The sequence below is a fragment of the Callithrix jacchus genome, chromosome 5 (assembly GCF_049354715.1).
Source record: "Callithrix jacchus isolate 240 chromosome 5, calJac240_pri, whole genome shotgun sequence".
NCBI classification, from domain to species: domain Eukaryota; kingdom Metazoa; phylum Chordata; class Mammalia; order Primates; family Cebidae; genus Callithrix; species Callithrix jacchus.
In genome coordinates this window covers 147158230-147173595 of record NC_133506.1, presented here as the reverse complement: position 1 = coordinate 147173595, position 15366 = coordinate 147158230, and the positions used below count along the sequence as shown (strand labels likewise).

The 15366-nt window shown below is 45.1% G+C and overlaps 1 protein-coding gene across 6 annotated transcripts in view; it reads left to right on the top strand.

Annotated features, from left to right (window-relative positions):
- FLT3 (fms related receptor tyrosine kinase 3) overlaps positions 1-15366 on the top strand; it is a 150275-nt gene that overhangs the window by 123596 nt on the left and 11313 nt on the right. For 3 of the 6 annotated variants that reach the window (XM_035302422.3, XM_035302421.3, XM_035302424.3), the window contains one exon: positions 10550-11112. The exons of 2 other annotated variants lie outside the window; for them this stretch is intronic. In XM_035302422.3, coding sequence (XP_035158313.1) covers positions 10550-10672 — 123 coding nt within the window. In that variant the 3' untranslated portion in view covers positions 10673-11112. Of the gene's footprint in view, positions 1-2596; positions 2678-10549; positions 11113-15366 lie in introns of those variants that run through there. One more of the 6 variants, XM_078375222.1, reaches the window with a different exon arrangement.

The window sequence follows — 15366 nt, the reverse complement described above, 5'->3', positions numbered from 1 at the left end:
CCTTCAGAGTAGGCGGGACCACAGGAAAGCACCACCACACCAGGCTAATGTTTAAATTTCTTGTAGAGATAGGGCATCATTGTATTGCCCAGGCTGGTCTTGAACTCCTGGGCTCAAGCCATTCTCCCACCTCAGCCTCGCAAAGTGCTGGGATCACAGTGGCATGAGCCAGTGTGCCTGCCCTAAGACATATTTATTGACAAAAATGTTTTTAGCTGGTCACCGTGGCTCACACCTGTAATCCCAGCACTTTGGGAGGCCGAGGCAGGTGGATCACGAGGTCAGGAGTTCAAGACCAGCCTGGCCAAGACGGTGAAACCTCGTCTCTACTAAAAATACAAAAATTAGGTGGACAAAGTGGCAGGTGCCTATAATCCTAGCTACTTGGGAGGCTAAGGCAGGTGAATTGCTTAAACCCAGAGCTGAGATTGTGCCACTGCACTCCAGCCTAGACGACAGAGTGACACTTTGTCTCAAAAAAAAGTTTTTAGGAAAAAAAAAAAACCTTTCCTGATTTCACCTAAATGATTAATAAATTAAAAACTCCTAAGTATTCAGTGCAGTGAAGTAGACAACTAAATAAAACTAAATAAAAATAGGCCAGGCATGTTGGCTCATGCCTGTAATCCCAGCACATGGGAGGCTGAGGCGGGCGGATCACAAGCTCAGGAGTTTGCGACCAGCCTGGCCAACATGGTGAAACCCCATCTGTACTAAAAATACAAAAGTTAGCCGGGTGTGGTGGCACACACCTGTAGTCCCAGGCTACTCAGGAGGCTGAGGCAGGAGACTCACTTGAACCCAGGAGGCGGAGGTTGCAGTGAGCTGAGATTGTGCCGCCACTGCACTCCAGCCTGGGCAACAGAGTGAGACTCTGTCTAAAAACAAACAAACAAACAAAAACAACAACTAAATAAAAATAATCCCTGGCCTCCAGAAACCACTAGCCCTTTCTCAGGAAGCATGAGTGTGGAAAAATCGGGTGACCTAATCATGCTGTATGGTCGCAGGGAAACAGCATTGAGCTGGAGTTCCGAGGGTTGAATACCAGCTCTCCCATTCTGCCTCCCAGCTGTGTCCGTTATGGCAAATCACCACTTCTCTGAGCTTCAGTTTTTGCACCTGTAAAATGGGTTGTTAAGTTAGATTATCTTTGAGTTTTGGGAACTTGGAATTTCTTTGCTAATGCTTTCCCCATCAACACCACCACCCTGTGTAGTGAAAAGAGTCATTTCCAGATGAAGTAAATAAAGGAGAGAACCTTGAGCTCCCAATACCGAGGTTCGAATCTCGGCTCCATCATTTACTTGACAAGTCATGTAATCTTTTGGGGAGTCTCCATCTCGGTTTCTTTACCTGAAACATGTAATTGACAATTCTCACCTCATGGACTTGTAAGGAGTAAATAAGGTGGTATAAGTGAAAAGAGCTCGCACATACTGGGCACTTAGTATTTACTCAATAAAATGCTAGTTAAATAGAAATCTGAGTTTTAAATGGGTTGTCTGTCCTCCTTCCTAAATTAAGAGTCCATTTTCAGTTCTGTATTGTCTACATAGACCTGGGTAGATAGTGTGTTCTTTCCTTCTGCTGTGATTTCTTTGAAAATTACAAAGAAAGTTGGTTATTGTCAGAGAATTAGGTCAAAAGTTTGGAGGAAATGGAAAGTCCCCAACAGACTCAGCCTATTGCATAGATACCTATAAACGGTTAATGACACTATAAGGTAAACTGAAAGACTTATAGAATGAAACAGAAAGTGAGCTGGCAAAGAAAGAGTATATATGCATATGTGTATCTATCTATCCCCATTTTTTTTGAGACAGGGTCTTGCTCTGTCATCCAAGCTGGAGTGCAGTGGCATGACCTCAGCTCACTGCAGCCTCTATACTGTGGGCTCAAGCAATCCTCCTACCTCAGCCTCCCAAGTAGCTGGGACCACAGGCGCACACCACCAGACCCAGCTATTTTTTTGTATTTTTGATAGAGACGGGCTCTCACTATGTTGCCCAGGCTGTTCTCAAACTCCTGAGCTCAAGTGGTTCACCTGCCTCAGCCTCCCAAAGGGCTGGGATTACAGGCATGAGCCACCATGCCCAGCCAAGAGAGGATTAGTTGATGTTACTCATTGCATAGTTGGGCATGGATTTGTATTGATCTTATTTGAGCTGGATGTGAGGACTACGTAGCATCTTGGCTGCTGGAGAGTCGAGGGTGAGCAGCATATTCCAGGATGAATGAATCATATAAATAAAAGTCCAAAGTTGAGAATGTAGAGTGGCAAGTAAGTGGCTGTACCTAATACACAGGGAGAATGCGGGAAGAATCGAGAGGAAAACACAAGTGTGAAGGCTGTGTTGCCAGGATGGAGGGTTCAGGATCACGTGGGTCTTGGTTTGAGCTTCTCTTTTCATGTCCCCCTACCCACAGGATATCCGGATCCCCTTCCTTCTGTTCAGGGGACCTGTCAGGTATCAGGAACTGTTGAATGGCAACATATCCATGCATGGTTAATTAGTTGAGGGGATTCATGCTTTGGGACAGACAGTTTAGCAATTTTTTTTTCCCAATCCCCTCCACTCTTTCCTGACCCTAGGTGACCAGTGTCAGAAGCACCCAGAGAAAATGGTAGCTCCTTTAAGCAGATTGGAAAACAGATCCCCATGGCCAGGTATGGTGGCTCACACATGTAATCCCAGCACTTTGGGGGGCTGAGGTGAGTGGATCACTTGAGGTCAGGAGTTCCAGACCAGCCTTGCCAATATGGAGAAACCCCATCTCTACTAAAAACAAAAAATTAGCCAGGCATGGTGGTGCATTCCTGTAGTCCCAGCTACTTTGGAGGCAGAGGCAAGAGAATTGCTTGAACCTGGGAGGTGGAGATTGCAGTGAGCTGGGATGGCACTACACTCCAGCCTGGGTGACACAGTAAAACTCTTTCTCAAAAAAAAAAAAAGAAAGAAAGAAAGGAAAAGAGACAGAGAAAGAGGGAAAGAAAGAGAGAGAGAGAAAAAGAGAGAAAAAGGAAGGAAAGAAAGAAAAAGAAGGAAAGAAAAGAAAGAAGGAGAAAAGGAAAGAAAAGAAAGAGAAAGAAAAAGGAAGAAGGAAGGAAGGAAAGGAGGGAGGGAGGGAGAAAGGGGGGAAAGAAAGAGAGAAGGAAGGCTCCCCTTGGGATGGGAGGAATCCAAAGAGGAGCCCTTACTCACGGCTCCTGCAGCCTCCCCCAGTCTGAACCAGTCTGAAGGAGGGGAGCTTGAAGTGGGTCTCAGCCACCTTGCCCACTCTGCTGGTGCCCACTCAGCCGCCTTGCACGACCCACACAGCCACACAGGAAGTCCTGCCCACTCTGCACAATCCTATCTAGTCCCTTGGTTGAAAAACTGGCCTTGTCACCTTCCCCAGGGTGATCTTTCCTGGTACATCTGTGCATACCTTCGTAGAATCTTTGTTTCTTTTCTTTTTAATTTATTTTTTTGAGACAGAGTCTCACTCTATCGCCCAAGCTGGAATGCAGTGGTGTGATCTTGGCTCACTGCAACCTCCGCCTCCCGGGTTCAAGCAATTCTCGTGCCTCCACCTCCCAAGTAGCTGGGATTACAGGCACCCACCACCACACCCAGCTAATGTATTTTTAGTAGAGATGGGGTTTCACCATGTTTTTCAGGCTGGCCTTGAACTCCTGAGTTCAAATGATCCACCCACCTCGGCCTCAATGTGCTGGTATTACAGGTATGAGCCACCGTGCCCGGCCAGAATCTTTGTTTCTGCATCAAGAACTAGGGAAAGAAAAGTCCCTCAGAGGACTCCAGGGAGAAGGAGTGGGAAATACATGGAGAAAACATCGGTTAAGGCTTTTATGTCTAACCTCAGCACAACGGGGTTAGATCAGGGAAATCACTGATTGCGTGATTACATACCTAGGCAGTTAGACAATGGTGAACTGATGAAGATTTTTAGGATGGAGAAACATGCTTCAATCTTTAAGAACCAGATAAAACATCCTGTGCTCTGCCAAGCCTCCCTCAATTTCCCTAGTCAGATTTGAGGCTGCTTCTGAATTCCCATAACTTCCAGATATAACTCCATGTGAGACTCAATCCTAGTGTGTGATGACTTTATTTTATGCGTCTCTCTCTGTCGTCACTAGACTTCATTAGTCAGGGCAAAGATTGTTTCCTGTTCTTCTTTGCACCCCAGGGGGATGGTGCTTGGCCTGTGATATTAAATAAATGAGTGAGGTCAGTGTGAAAGCAGCCTGGAGACCACATCTGTTTGGCTCGTCGTTATAGACCCTGTTGCTAGCATATGCTTAGCAAGTAGAAGGCACTCCGCAAACATTTCTGGAACAAGGAAGGAAAAGAGCATAAAAGGAAGTTTGGAAAAGCGAGGCAGAAGATGAGATGTCAGGACATCAGTTGAGAGGGATGGGCACGCTGGGGGGGCGCACCAGGTAGTGGCTGTGGGCTGACAAAAGAGGGGGACATGCATGTCTCCTGTTTCAGAAAAGGCATCTGAACTAACATCATCTCCCCTCTCCTACTCGCCCCCATAAATTAAGAGGAAATGTGGTGGTTTTTTTTAAAAAACAGAAGTGAGTCCAGGCGTGGTGGCTGACACTTATAATTCCAGCACTTTGGGAGGCTGAGGCACAAGCATCCATTGAGCTCAGGAGTTCAAGACCAGCCTGGCCAACATGGCGAAACCCCGTCTTTAAAAAAATAAAAAAATAAAAAAAAGAAAATGCAAAAATAAAACACAAAATAGCAAGAATCAGTGAGTCTACTTAGGAAAGAGAATCTCAGAATAAATAAAATTGTTATCATATATTGTTAGTGAATGCCACATTCACTAACCTCAATACAATGTAATAAAAAAATCACCCAACCAAAAGAAGCCCCCAAATTTATATACCAAAAATTAAAAGTCAGCTGGGTGCAGTGACTCACACCTGTAATCCTAGCACTTTGGGAGGCAGAGGCGGGAGGATCACCTAAGGTCAGGAGTTCCAGACCAGCCTGGACAACCTGGTGAAACCTGTCTCTACTAAAAATACAAAAATTAGCCAGGTGTGGTGGTGGGCACCTATAATCCCAGCTACTTGGGAGGCTGAAGCACGAGAATTGCTTGAACCCGGGAGGTGGAGGTTGCAGTGAGCTGAGACTGCACCATTGCACTCCAGCGTGGGTGACTAGGGTGAAACTCTGTCTCAAAAAAAAAAAGAGTTAAAAATCATGCTTCTTAAGGAATTCTTTGCTTAAGAAGAAGGGGAAAGAGGGACAAGAAATACAAATGGATATTGCCTATTAAAACCTGTGAGAGTTACCCAAATCCATAATTCTAAATTCATTGATTAGAAAACAAAGAAAAATGAAGATCAATAACTAATCTTTCTTCCCCTCCCCCCGCTTTTTTGAGACAGGTTCTCGCTCTGTCACCCTGGCTGTAATGTAGTGATGTGATTATAGCTCACTGCAGCCTCAAACTCCTGGAGTCAAGTGATCTTCCCACCTCAGCCTCCTGAGTAGCTTTTTAAAAATTCTCTTTTGCAGAGGTGGGGATCTTGCTATGTTGTGCAAGCTAGTCTCAAACTGCTGGTCTCAAGCAATCCTCCTGCCTCACCTCCCAAGGTGCTGGGATTACTCATGTGAGACACCACACCTAGCATAATTAGTCTTTCAATTCAAGAAACTAGGGAAAAAAACAAAAAATAAGTAACAATAAAGAAGAAGGAGGACAGAGAGGAGGAGGAGAATGAACAAAGCAGGAAGAAGGAGTGAATAGAGAGAGAGCCAGATTTAATGAAACAGGAAGTAGCAACAACAAAGTAATAGCGATGATCAGGAAAACCAAAAGTTATTTCTTTGAACTAATAATGTAGGCCGGGCACGGTGGCTCACGCCTGTAATCTAAGCACTTTGGAGGCCAACGCGGGCGGATCAACTGAGGTCGGGAGTTCAAGACCAGCCTGACCAACATGGTGAAACCCCATCTTAAAAAAAAAAAAAGAACTAATAGTGTAATTGCTAACATTTTTTGAGTATTTAATAATAGTTTACTAATGTATTCACCATAATATAATAACTCTTTTTTTTTTTTTTTGCCAATCGGTTTGAGCTTATAAGGTTGCTCAGGTTAGCCTTGAACTCATGACCTCGCCTTCGCAAGCGCCACGACCTCCGGCTGGAGCCACTTTGGACCCCAATATAATAACTCTTAATCCTCACATGAATCCCCTGAAGTAGGCTCTTTTTTTTTTTTGAGATGGTGTTTCACTCTTGTTGTCCAGGCTGGAGTGCAATGGCTCAATCTTGGCTTACTGCAACCTCTGCCTCCCGGGTTCAAGCAATTCTCCTGCCTCATCCTCTCGAGTAGCTGAGATTACAGGCATGCGCCACAATGCCTGGCTAATTTTGCTTTTTTAGTAGAGACAGGGTTTCTCCATGTTGGTCAGGCTGGTCTTGAACTCCTGACCACAAATGACCCAACCACCTTGGCCTCCCGAAGTTCTGGGGTTACAGGCGTGAGCCACCACATCCAGCAGTAGGTTCCATTATTACACCTTTGGCAGACTAGTAAATTCAGGCACAAAGAGGTTGTCATTTGCCTAAGGTAACATGGTAAATGTCAGACTTAGGATTTGAATACAGCAGTCTGAGTGTAGTCTATGCTTTATATTAATACCATATATCAACAAAGTATACAAATATACTACTAACACCTCTATCTTTGAAGTGAACAATTAAGAAAAAAGAACCGCTTGCGAAGGCAAGGTCATGAGTTCAAGGCTAACCTGAGCAACCTCATAAGCTCAAACTGATTGGCAAAAAAAAAAAAAAAAAGAAAAAAGAAAAAAGAACCTGGGCCCTGTGGCTTACACCAGTGATCCCAGCACTTTGGGAGGCCAAGGTGGGAGGATCCCAACATAATGGGACCCCATCTCTACCAAAAATTTAAAAATTAACCTGGTGGAGCCAGATGTGGTGACTCACGCCTGTAATCCCAGCACTTTGGGATGCTGAGGTGGGCAGATCACCTGAGGTCAGGAGTTCCAGACCTGCCTGGCCAACACAGTGAAATCCCGTCTCTACTAAAAATACAAAAAGTAGCCATGCTTGGTGGTGGGTGTCTGTAATTCCAGCTATTTTGGAGGCTGAGGAAGGAGAATCACTGGAACCCGGGAGGCAGAGGTGGCAGTGAGCTGATCGTGTCACTGCACTCCAGCCTGGGCGAGAGAGGGAGACTCTATCTCAAAAAAAAAAAAAAAAAAAGAAAAAAGAAAAGTAGCCAGATGTGGTGGTGCACACCAATAATTTCAGCTACTCAGAGGCTGAGAGGCAAGAGAATCACTTCTGCCTAGGAGGTTGAGGCTGCAGTGAGCTGTGATTGCACTACTGTACTCCAGGCTGAGTGACAGAGCGAGACTGTGTCTCGAAAAAGAAAAAGCCCAAATAAATAACATGCAGATGAAAAGGAGAATACAACTAAGGAAAACAGAACCCTGTCTCCATTAAAAAAATACAATAATTAGCTGGTGTGGTGGTACACACCTGTAGTCCCAGCGACTTGGGAGGCTGAGGCACAAGAATTGCTTGAACCTGGGAGGCAGAGGTTTCAGGGAGCTGAGATCATGCCACAGCATTCCAGCCTGGGTGACAGAGCGAGACTCTGTCTCAACAACAACAACAACAGCAACAAAGGAAATAAAGGTCATTTAAAGAAATGGAAAGGTCGGGTGCAGTGGCTCACACCTGTAGTCCCAGCTACTCCCGAGGCTGAAGCAGAGAATTGCTTGAACCCAGGAGGCAGAGGTTGCTGTGAGCCCAGATCGTACCACTGCACTCAGCCTGGTTGACAGAGCGAGACTCTCTCTCTCAAAAAAAAAAAAAAAAAAAAAAATCAAAACCAAAACCAAAAAAGAAATGGAAAAGAGTGATATATTACAACTATACCCAGTACCTAGTTATGGGAGTAGAGAGAGATTGAGGTGTCAGAGATGGTTCTGGAAACTTCTAGACAGTGAGTATGGATGAAAAGCAGATGTTAGTTAATTCAGGTGGAAGACAGGAAGTGTTGTTGGTTTTGTGCTACACAAGCTTCTCGAGATGGTTAGCAATTCAGTAGTAGAGATGTACATTTGGATTCAATAGTTTCAACAAATTCTAACTAACTGCTCTGTCTACTTCACAAAAGGCATGCATAAAGAGCTACTGTTCATCCTTCAGGGTACAAGCAAAGCTGTCATTGTGCAACCCCCAGTTCACAATGGATATATTTTTGGGTGAAAGAATACATACACACACACACACACACACACGCAATTTTCTACAAAGAAAAGTGAAGTGTAGGAGGCAGTCTGGACAGTTCACACTAAAACTGTCAAAAAAAACAACAGACAAAAAGAAGTAGATCGTAGCAAGGGCTGAGGGAAGGGAGCAAATGTATAAAATTTAAATCGAATGCATGATTCCTAAATCATAAAGTTCTTATAAACAAATACTAATAAAAACATGTATTGCCTTTAGAAAATTTTTTTCTTTTAGGGACAGGGTCTCGCTATATTGGCCAGGTTGGTCTTGAACTCTTGGCCTCAAGCAATCCTCCTGTCCTGGCCTCCCAAAGTACAAGGATTATGGACGTGAGCCACCGCACCCAGCCTGTATAGCCTTCTATGTCTATAAAAGGCAAAGGAAAAAGGGAGGCTATTGAAAATGAAAATGAAGTGGACACTAAGTCTAGGGAAAAGGCCCAACTTTGCAGATAGTGAAATAGTTAAGGAGATAGAACTTCTTGCTCAGTGAAAAAGAAAAGATGTGAGAGGCTGACATACCCACTGTTCAGAAGGCTCTGGAAAATACAGAGTTTCCAGGCACCATTGGTAGTCGTAGAAATCAGTACAACATTTCTGCAGGGCAGCCTGGCCTTGTGTGTCACAGTTCAAGTGTGCATCCTTCTTGATCCAGCAATGCCACTTCTCCTGCTTACCCCAAAGTCAGACTAGATCGAGTGTGCCTTTTTCCGTTTGTTTTGTATAACCAGTTGGTCAAAAGGTTAATGATGATGCGTCAGTACTATGAAACTCTAGGCTGCCATGAAAAAAAAATGTGGCCATACTTAGTGAATAATGTAAATATGTAACACAGGCAACTTATTCAAAAGTAAGGATCTAAAATAGAATATACAGCCAGAGTCCACAGACACAAAATTGTGTGTGCATAGCAAGCTGTCTATAACAGTGGCTACTTGTCGTGATTTGTAGCCTTTTTTCTTTTTTCGTTTTTTGAGACGGAGTCTCACTTTGTCACCCAGGCTGGAGTGCCGTGGTGTGATCTTGGCTCACTGCAGCCTCTGCCTCAGCCACCTGAGTAGCTGGGACTGCAGGTGTGCACTGCCATATCTGGCTAATTTTTATATTTTTAGTAGAGACGGGGTTTTACCATGTTGGCCAGGATAATCTTGATCTCCTGACCTCATGATCCGTCTGCCTCAGTCTCCCAAAGTGCTGGGATTACAGGCATGAGTCACCACACCCGGCCTATAGCCTTTTTTCTATATCTTTTTCTGTATTTATTTATTTATTTTTTAGAGACAGGGTTTCTCCACGTTGGTCAGGCTGGTCTCGAACTCCCGACCTCAGGTGATCCACCTGCCTTGGCCTCCCAACGTGCTGAGATTACAGGCGTGAGCCACCGTGCCCGGCCCTCTTTCTGTATTTCTTACATTATCTATACGAATGCATGTTAACTTCATGTTTGGAAAAGGAAAATAAATTTCTTTTCATTTCAGAAAAACATTTAAAAGTCGTGAAACTCCCAAGGGAAAACTCAAGAATCAGTCCCTTGTATTAACTGCATAATGAACAAATTTCTTTTTGTGGCCTTTCTCTTTTATGATTTTTCTGCATGGTTTTAGGATTTCTAGAGTGACATTTTATATCTAGGAGTAGACTGAATAATGAAATAAAATGTTTGACTATGATTTGATTTCTCCATTAATAAAAGGACCACAATTGCTTTGTTAGTTATGTGGAATATCCTTTGAGACCTATGCATAATAAAAGCAATTATCTACACGTTTCCTGAAAATATGTACATGTATTATATACCAATTAAAACATTTAAAAAGTGATGGTCTAGGCCAGGTGCAGTGGCTCACATCTGTATTCGCAGTACATTGGGAGGCTGGGGTGGTGCAGGATCACTTGAGCCCAGGAGTTTGAGACCAGCCTGGGCAACATAGTGAGACCTTGTCTTTACAAAACATAAAATTAGTAGGATGTGGTGTGGCATGACTGTGGACCCAGCTTCTTAGGAAGTTAAGGTGGGAGGATTGCCCAAACCCAGAAAATCAAGACCATGGTGAGCTATGATTGTGCCACTGCACTCCAGTCTGGGCAATAGAGTGAGACCCTGTCTCAAAAAAATCAAACAAACAAACAAAAAATAATTGTCTATATGGAACACTTTATTGTTCAAATAGTTTGCGATATGGGTGCATAACACGTACGTTATACCAGATGGTTATCAGTGCTCTCTCTCTTTCCCACATTCAGATGTATCAGAACATGGATGGCCGTGTTTCGGAACGTCCTCACACCTACCAAAACAGGCGACCTTTCAGTAGAGAGATGAATTCGGGGCCGCTCTCTCCACAGGCTCAGGTGGAAGATTCATAGAGGAACAATTTATTCTTAAGGACTTCACCCCTCCACCTGTCCCTAACACGCTGTAGATTACCAAAACAAGATGAATTTCATTACTAAAAGAAAATCTATTATCAACTGCTGCTTCACTGGACTTTTCTCTAGGAGTTGTCTGCATTTACTCTTGTTTTCAAAGGGACTTTTGTAAAATCAAATCGCCCTGTCACAAGGCAGGAGGAGCTGATAATGAACTTTACTGGAGCATCGACCTGCATCCAAGGCCTTCTCGGGCCGGCTTGAGTGAATTGGGTACCTGAAGTATAGTGTATTCTTGTAAATACATAAAACAAAAGCATTTTTGCTAAAGAGAAGCTAATATCATTTTTTTAAATCTATGTTTTAAAATAATATGTAACTTTTTCAGCTATTTAGTGATATATTTTATGGATGGGAATAAAATTTCTACTATAGAATTGGCCATTATTGAATTATTCACATGTTATAATTAGGGCAGGTCTTAACTGGAGTGCATGAACCCCCTGAAATTGTGCACCCAAAGCCACCTACACATTGCTTCCAGAGCACGTGTGCTTTTACCCCAAGATATAAGGAATGTGTAGGCAGCTATGGTGTCACAGCCTAGGATGTCTGCAACAACAAGGGTTCATTATAAACAGCAAGTTTATAAAGAATGGGTATTCTAGCATAAACAGTAATACATCACCTAGACACTTTGGCAGTGTTCCCAGACTCAGGGGCAGTCAGAAGTAATATGAAGGATTAGTATTTTCAATAAAGTTACTCTTGTCCCCATAGTACCCATTTATTTATTTACTTATTTATTGATTGATTGATTGCTTAATGTTTTAGTGACAGGGTCTCACCCTGTTGCCCAAGCTGGAGTGCAGTGGTGAGATCACAGCTCACTGCAGCCTCAAACTCCTGGCCTCAAGCGATCTTCGTTCACTGCTGAGTAGCTGGGATTACAAGCACATGCCACCACGCCCAGCTAATTTTTAAAGTTTTTTGTAGAGACAGTGTCTTGCTATGTTGTGCAGGCTGGTCACAAACTCTTGGCCTCAAGCAATCCTCTTGCCTCAGACTCCTAATGTGCTGGGATTACAGGTGTGAGCCACGGCACCCAGCTCCCTTTGTTCTTTGAGGCTTAGCACCCTCCATCCCGTAGGCTTATGAACTTGGCTTGTCCCTCACCCCCGCACTTACACGACAGGTGCCACCAAATTCTGCCTCTTCATTCTTCTCGACCTCTGTTGTGTGTAGTGGTGAGGACAAGGGATCTGGCACCAGTCAGCCTAGGTCGGAGTTCTCTTTCCACCTGGTCTTAGCTGTGTCACCAGGGGCAAGCCACTCAACTTCTCTAGTCTCAGTTTCCTTTTCTGAAAAATGAGACCACTAATAGCATCTCTTTTATAGAGTTGCTAGAAGAAGTAGATGATTTAAATATACAACGTATATAGCATAGAAATATAGAACATAAACATCATGTAGATCAATGGCTGGCATCTCAGTGTGACCTAATAGCATCATTTGTGCTTTCCTTTAGAGTTTTAATCCTTTGCCTAGAACCAGGTAACCATAAACTCTCTTAGATTACCAGTCCTTTTGATGGTAGCAGTGGCCATCTGCAGCGGTCATTGCGAAGATGCCAGCTGTAGTGTGGGAGCTGCAAGGGGCTGTGAGCGCCATGGAGCTGGCGGGAGTCCCGCCCCCTTTTGATATGGCAGGCGTGAGCCCCGCCCCCTTTCGAGACACCAGGCCGGAGCCCGGCCCTCCCGGGAGCAGCTGGCAGCTGCGGACCCAGGCATCCCTGCGCCTTCAGCTGGGGAAGCCCTCCCTGCCCTCACTGCTCAGAAGAGCCTGCCCTTGCTGTCTGGCCTCTTCCCACTCCCGGTGGCACTCAGATTTTGGAGCAAAGTTGAGGCTGAGCGCGGGTGCTGTCGCCACCCTGCTGCGTGTGTGCACACTCAGGGTGGTGCTGACATGCCAGCCCCTGCTGCCTTGGGCCCCTCTGGATTTTAGGTACCGACCAGCACAGGAAGGAGGCCAAGCTGGGGCGGAGGGCGACTGGGGGAGGGCCTGCAGGCCCTTTTTTTTTTTTCAGAATTCCTTCAATTTTAATTGCAGAGGTAAAATCAGGCAACCACTGAAGATAAAATACAGTAATTACAATGCTGTTTTCTTTTGTAAAGTGAACATGATAAGAGTTATTATTTTTTTATTAGCGCAAGTGGTCAAAGTTGTCAAAATTGTCCTCATTCCTCGATTGTCTCTTTTTTACTAGTCTCTTGCCCTTCAAACAGAGGATACCTGGCCTCCACATCGGCCCATGTGATGCTGCCATTCGCCAGGTCTCGGACTATACTCGGCAGCTCAGAGACCTCTGCTCTTATCTGCCGCATTGAGTCACGGTCCCTCAGAGTTGCAGTGTGGGGGGTCTTGTTCACTGTGTCAAAGTCAATGGTGACACCAAAAGCCACGCCAATCTCATCAGTCCTGGCATAGCGCCTTCCAGTTGACCCAGAGGAATCATCTACTTTGTGAGACACTCCGTGCCGGGTCAGGGCTTCCGATAATTCCTTGGGCATCTATGGACAACATAATTGATGGTAGCAGGAGGCAGATAGGCTCCTGGGCAGAAGGAGTCAGATCCCCAGTGAAGCCCCACCTTCAAGCCAGGGACTGCTCGAAGCATGGGGGCCAGGCTCAGTTCCAGGTGTGGTCCTGGGCAGGAAGTGAGAACTTCTGGTGCTTTTTCTGCTGGACTATGCACTAATTAGCATGCACCTCCTCCCTTCTGAAGCCCATTCATCTCTCTGCTGCCCACCCTCCACCCCCACACTCAGCCAGATTTACAGATACCTGGGCACAACTTGCTTGTGGAAAGGAGCTACCCACTTTAGGTCTCCTGACAGCTGTTCTGTTGCTCAGTGAAGCTCTTCTCTGCCTTGTTCACCCTCCACATGTCCCGGCACCTCATTCTTCCTGGACACTGGACAAGAACTTGGGACCCACTGATTGGTGGGACTGAAAGAACTTTAACTTGGTGACAAGGAGAGAAAGCCCAGACCCAGGGGCTCCCCAAGCCAGGGCTGTGACATCCTCTCTGGGGCTCTGCAATTCCTGGCATCTCCAAGCTGCCAGGCACCACCAAGTTCCCCTCATTCAGACACGGGTGTCTGCAGTGGTAGCCAAATATGGTGTATGTAGCCCAGCTGTAGCCTCTCCCTGAACCGGCACCTGTGTCAGTGCCTGGAGCTGCCCACCCCTCTGCAGCAGCCAGAATGCCTGGCTGTACACAGTGGTCAGACCCTTGGTCACTTGCCCAGGCACCCTTCCTGGCTCTGCGTCTGGCTCGCCCTTGGCGGGTGTGGAATCTGGGCTCGTAGCGCAAGCTGCTGAGCCAGGCTTCTGGGCTGAGTGGGTGGAATAAGCCGGGAGGCTGCCAGCAATACTCAGGCAGAAGGCACCGTGGGCCATAAAGGTTTCTGGCTGGCAAAGCACCGGCCCAAGGATCCCGTGACTTCGTCCTCACCGAACTCCTCCTCCAGTCTCTCCGCCTCCAGTGTTTTCTCTAAGTCACTGCCAGATTCATCTTCCTGAAGTACTGATTTGCTGTTTTGCTGCCTGCAGGGCTTCCTGGGGGGCTAGCTGCAAAAGCCACGCTCTCTTCCTAGCATTCCCCATGCGCTCACAGCCTGGGCCTCAGCATTGCTCTGCTCTGGCTGCCCAGCCTGTCTCTCTAGTGTGTATGGCTTGAACATTCCCACCGCCAGTCTTCCTTTTTGTCACACTCCCTCTTCTTGGGATGTCAACTTCTACGCTTCCTATTTACGTCCTTGCTTCCTGACCAGATTTCAGCTCCTTCTTTTCCTTCAGTTTCCCCACCCATGAGTGATGGCTTCCTGCACTGAAATCCTGTAAGGGCTCCTGTTAACATAGAGCCTGCCTACATCACGCTGTTATTTATCTTCTTAAGTAAATGTCTGTCTTCTCAACAGGATTTTAAGAAGTTTGAAAGCAGATATGATTTATGCCAAGCTGTACGCTTAACTGTGATTTGTGTATACAGTCAAGATGCAATAAGTATACATAGTCAATCACTTTTTTACCTACTCAAGGAAAACATAAAATGTGCTTGATGTTTTCTGAGGAAATTTAAACTTGATTTAATAACTTACCCTCTCCAATGCGCTGTTAACTTACCTTGAGATGACTGTTGGGTTCTACTACTAAGTGGTTTTCTGTGTTTCTTTACTTCTATGTTTTAGCTTTCTGTGATTCTCATTTTGTCTCTTTTTCTCACACCTGTCTTTATTTATTTATTTATTTTTATTTTTTTCCTTTTTAAAAAAGTTAAAAGCCACCATGGCAGTCTTTATTCTTTATCGTGGTAAAAAAAACACATAAAATGTATGGCCCTAGCCATTTTTAAGTATGAATGGAATCATGTTAAGTATATTCACACCATTGTGAAACAGAGCTCCAGGGCTCTTTTCGTCTTGCAAATATGAAACTCAGCACCCTTTAAATACTAACTCCTCAGTCCCCCTTACCCAGGTCCCTGGCCACCACCATTCTACTCTCTGTTTCAGAGTTTGACTGCTTTAGGGACCTCCTATAAATGGAATCATGTAATACTTGTCTTTCGTGTCTGGCTTATCGCACTTAGCATAAGGTCCTCAAGGTTCATCTATGTTACACATGTG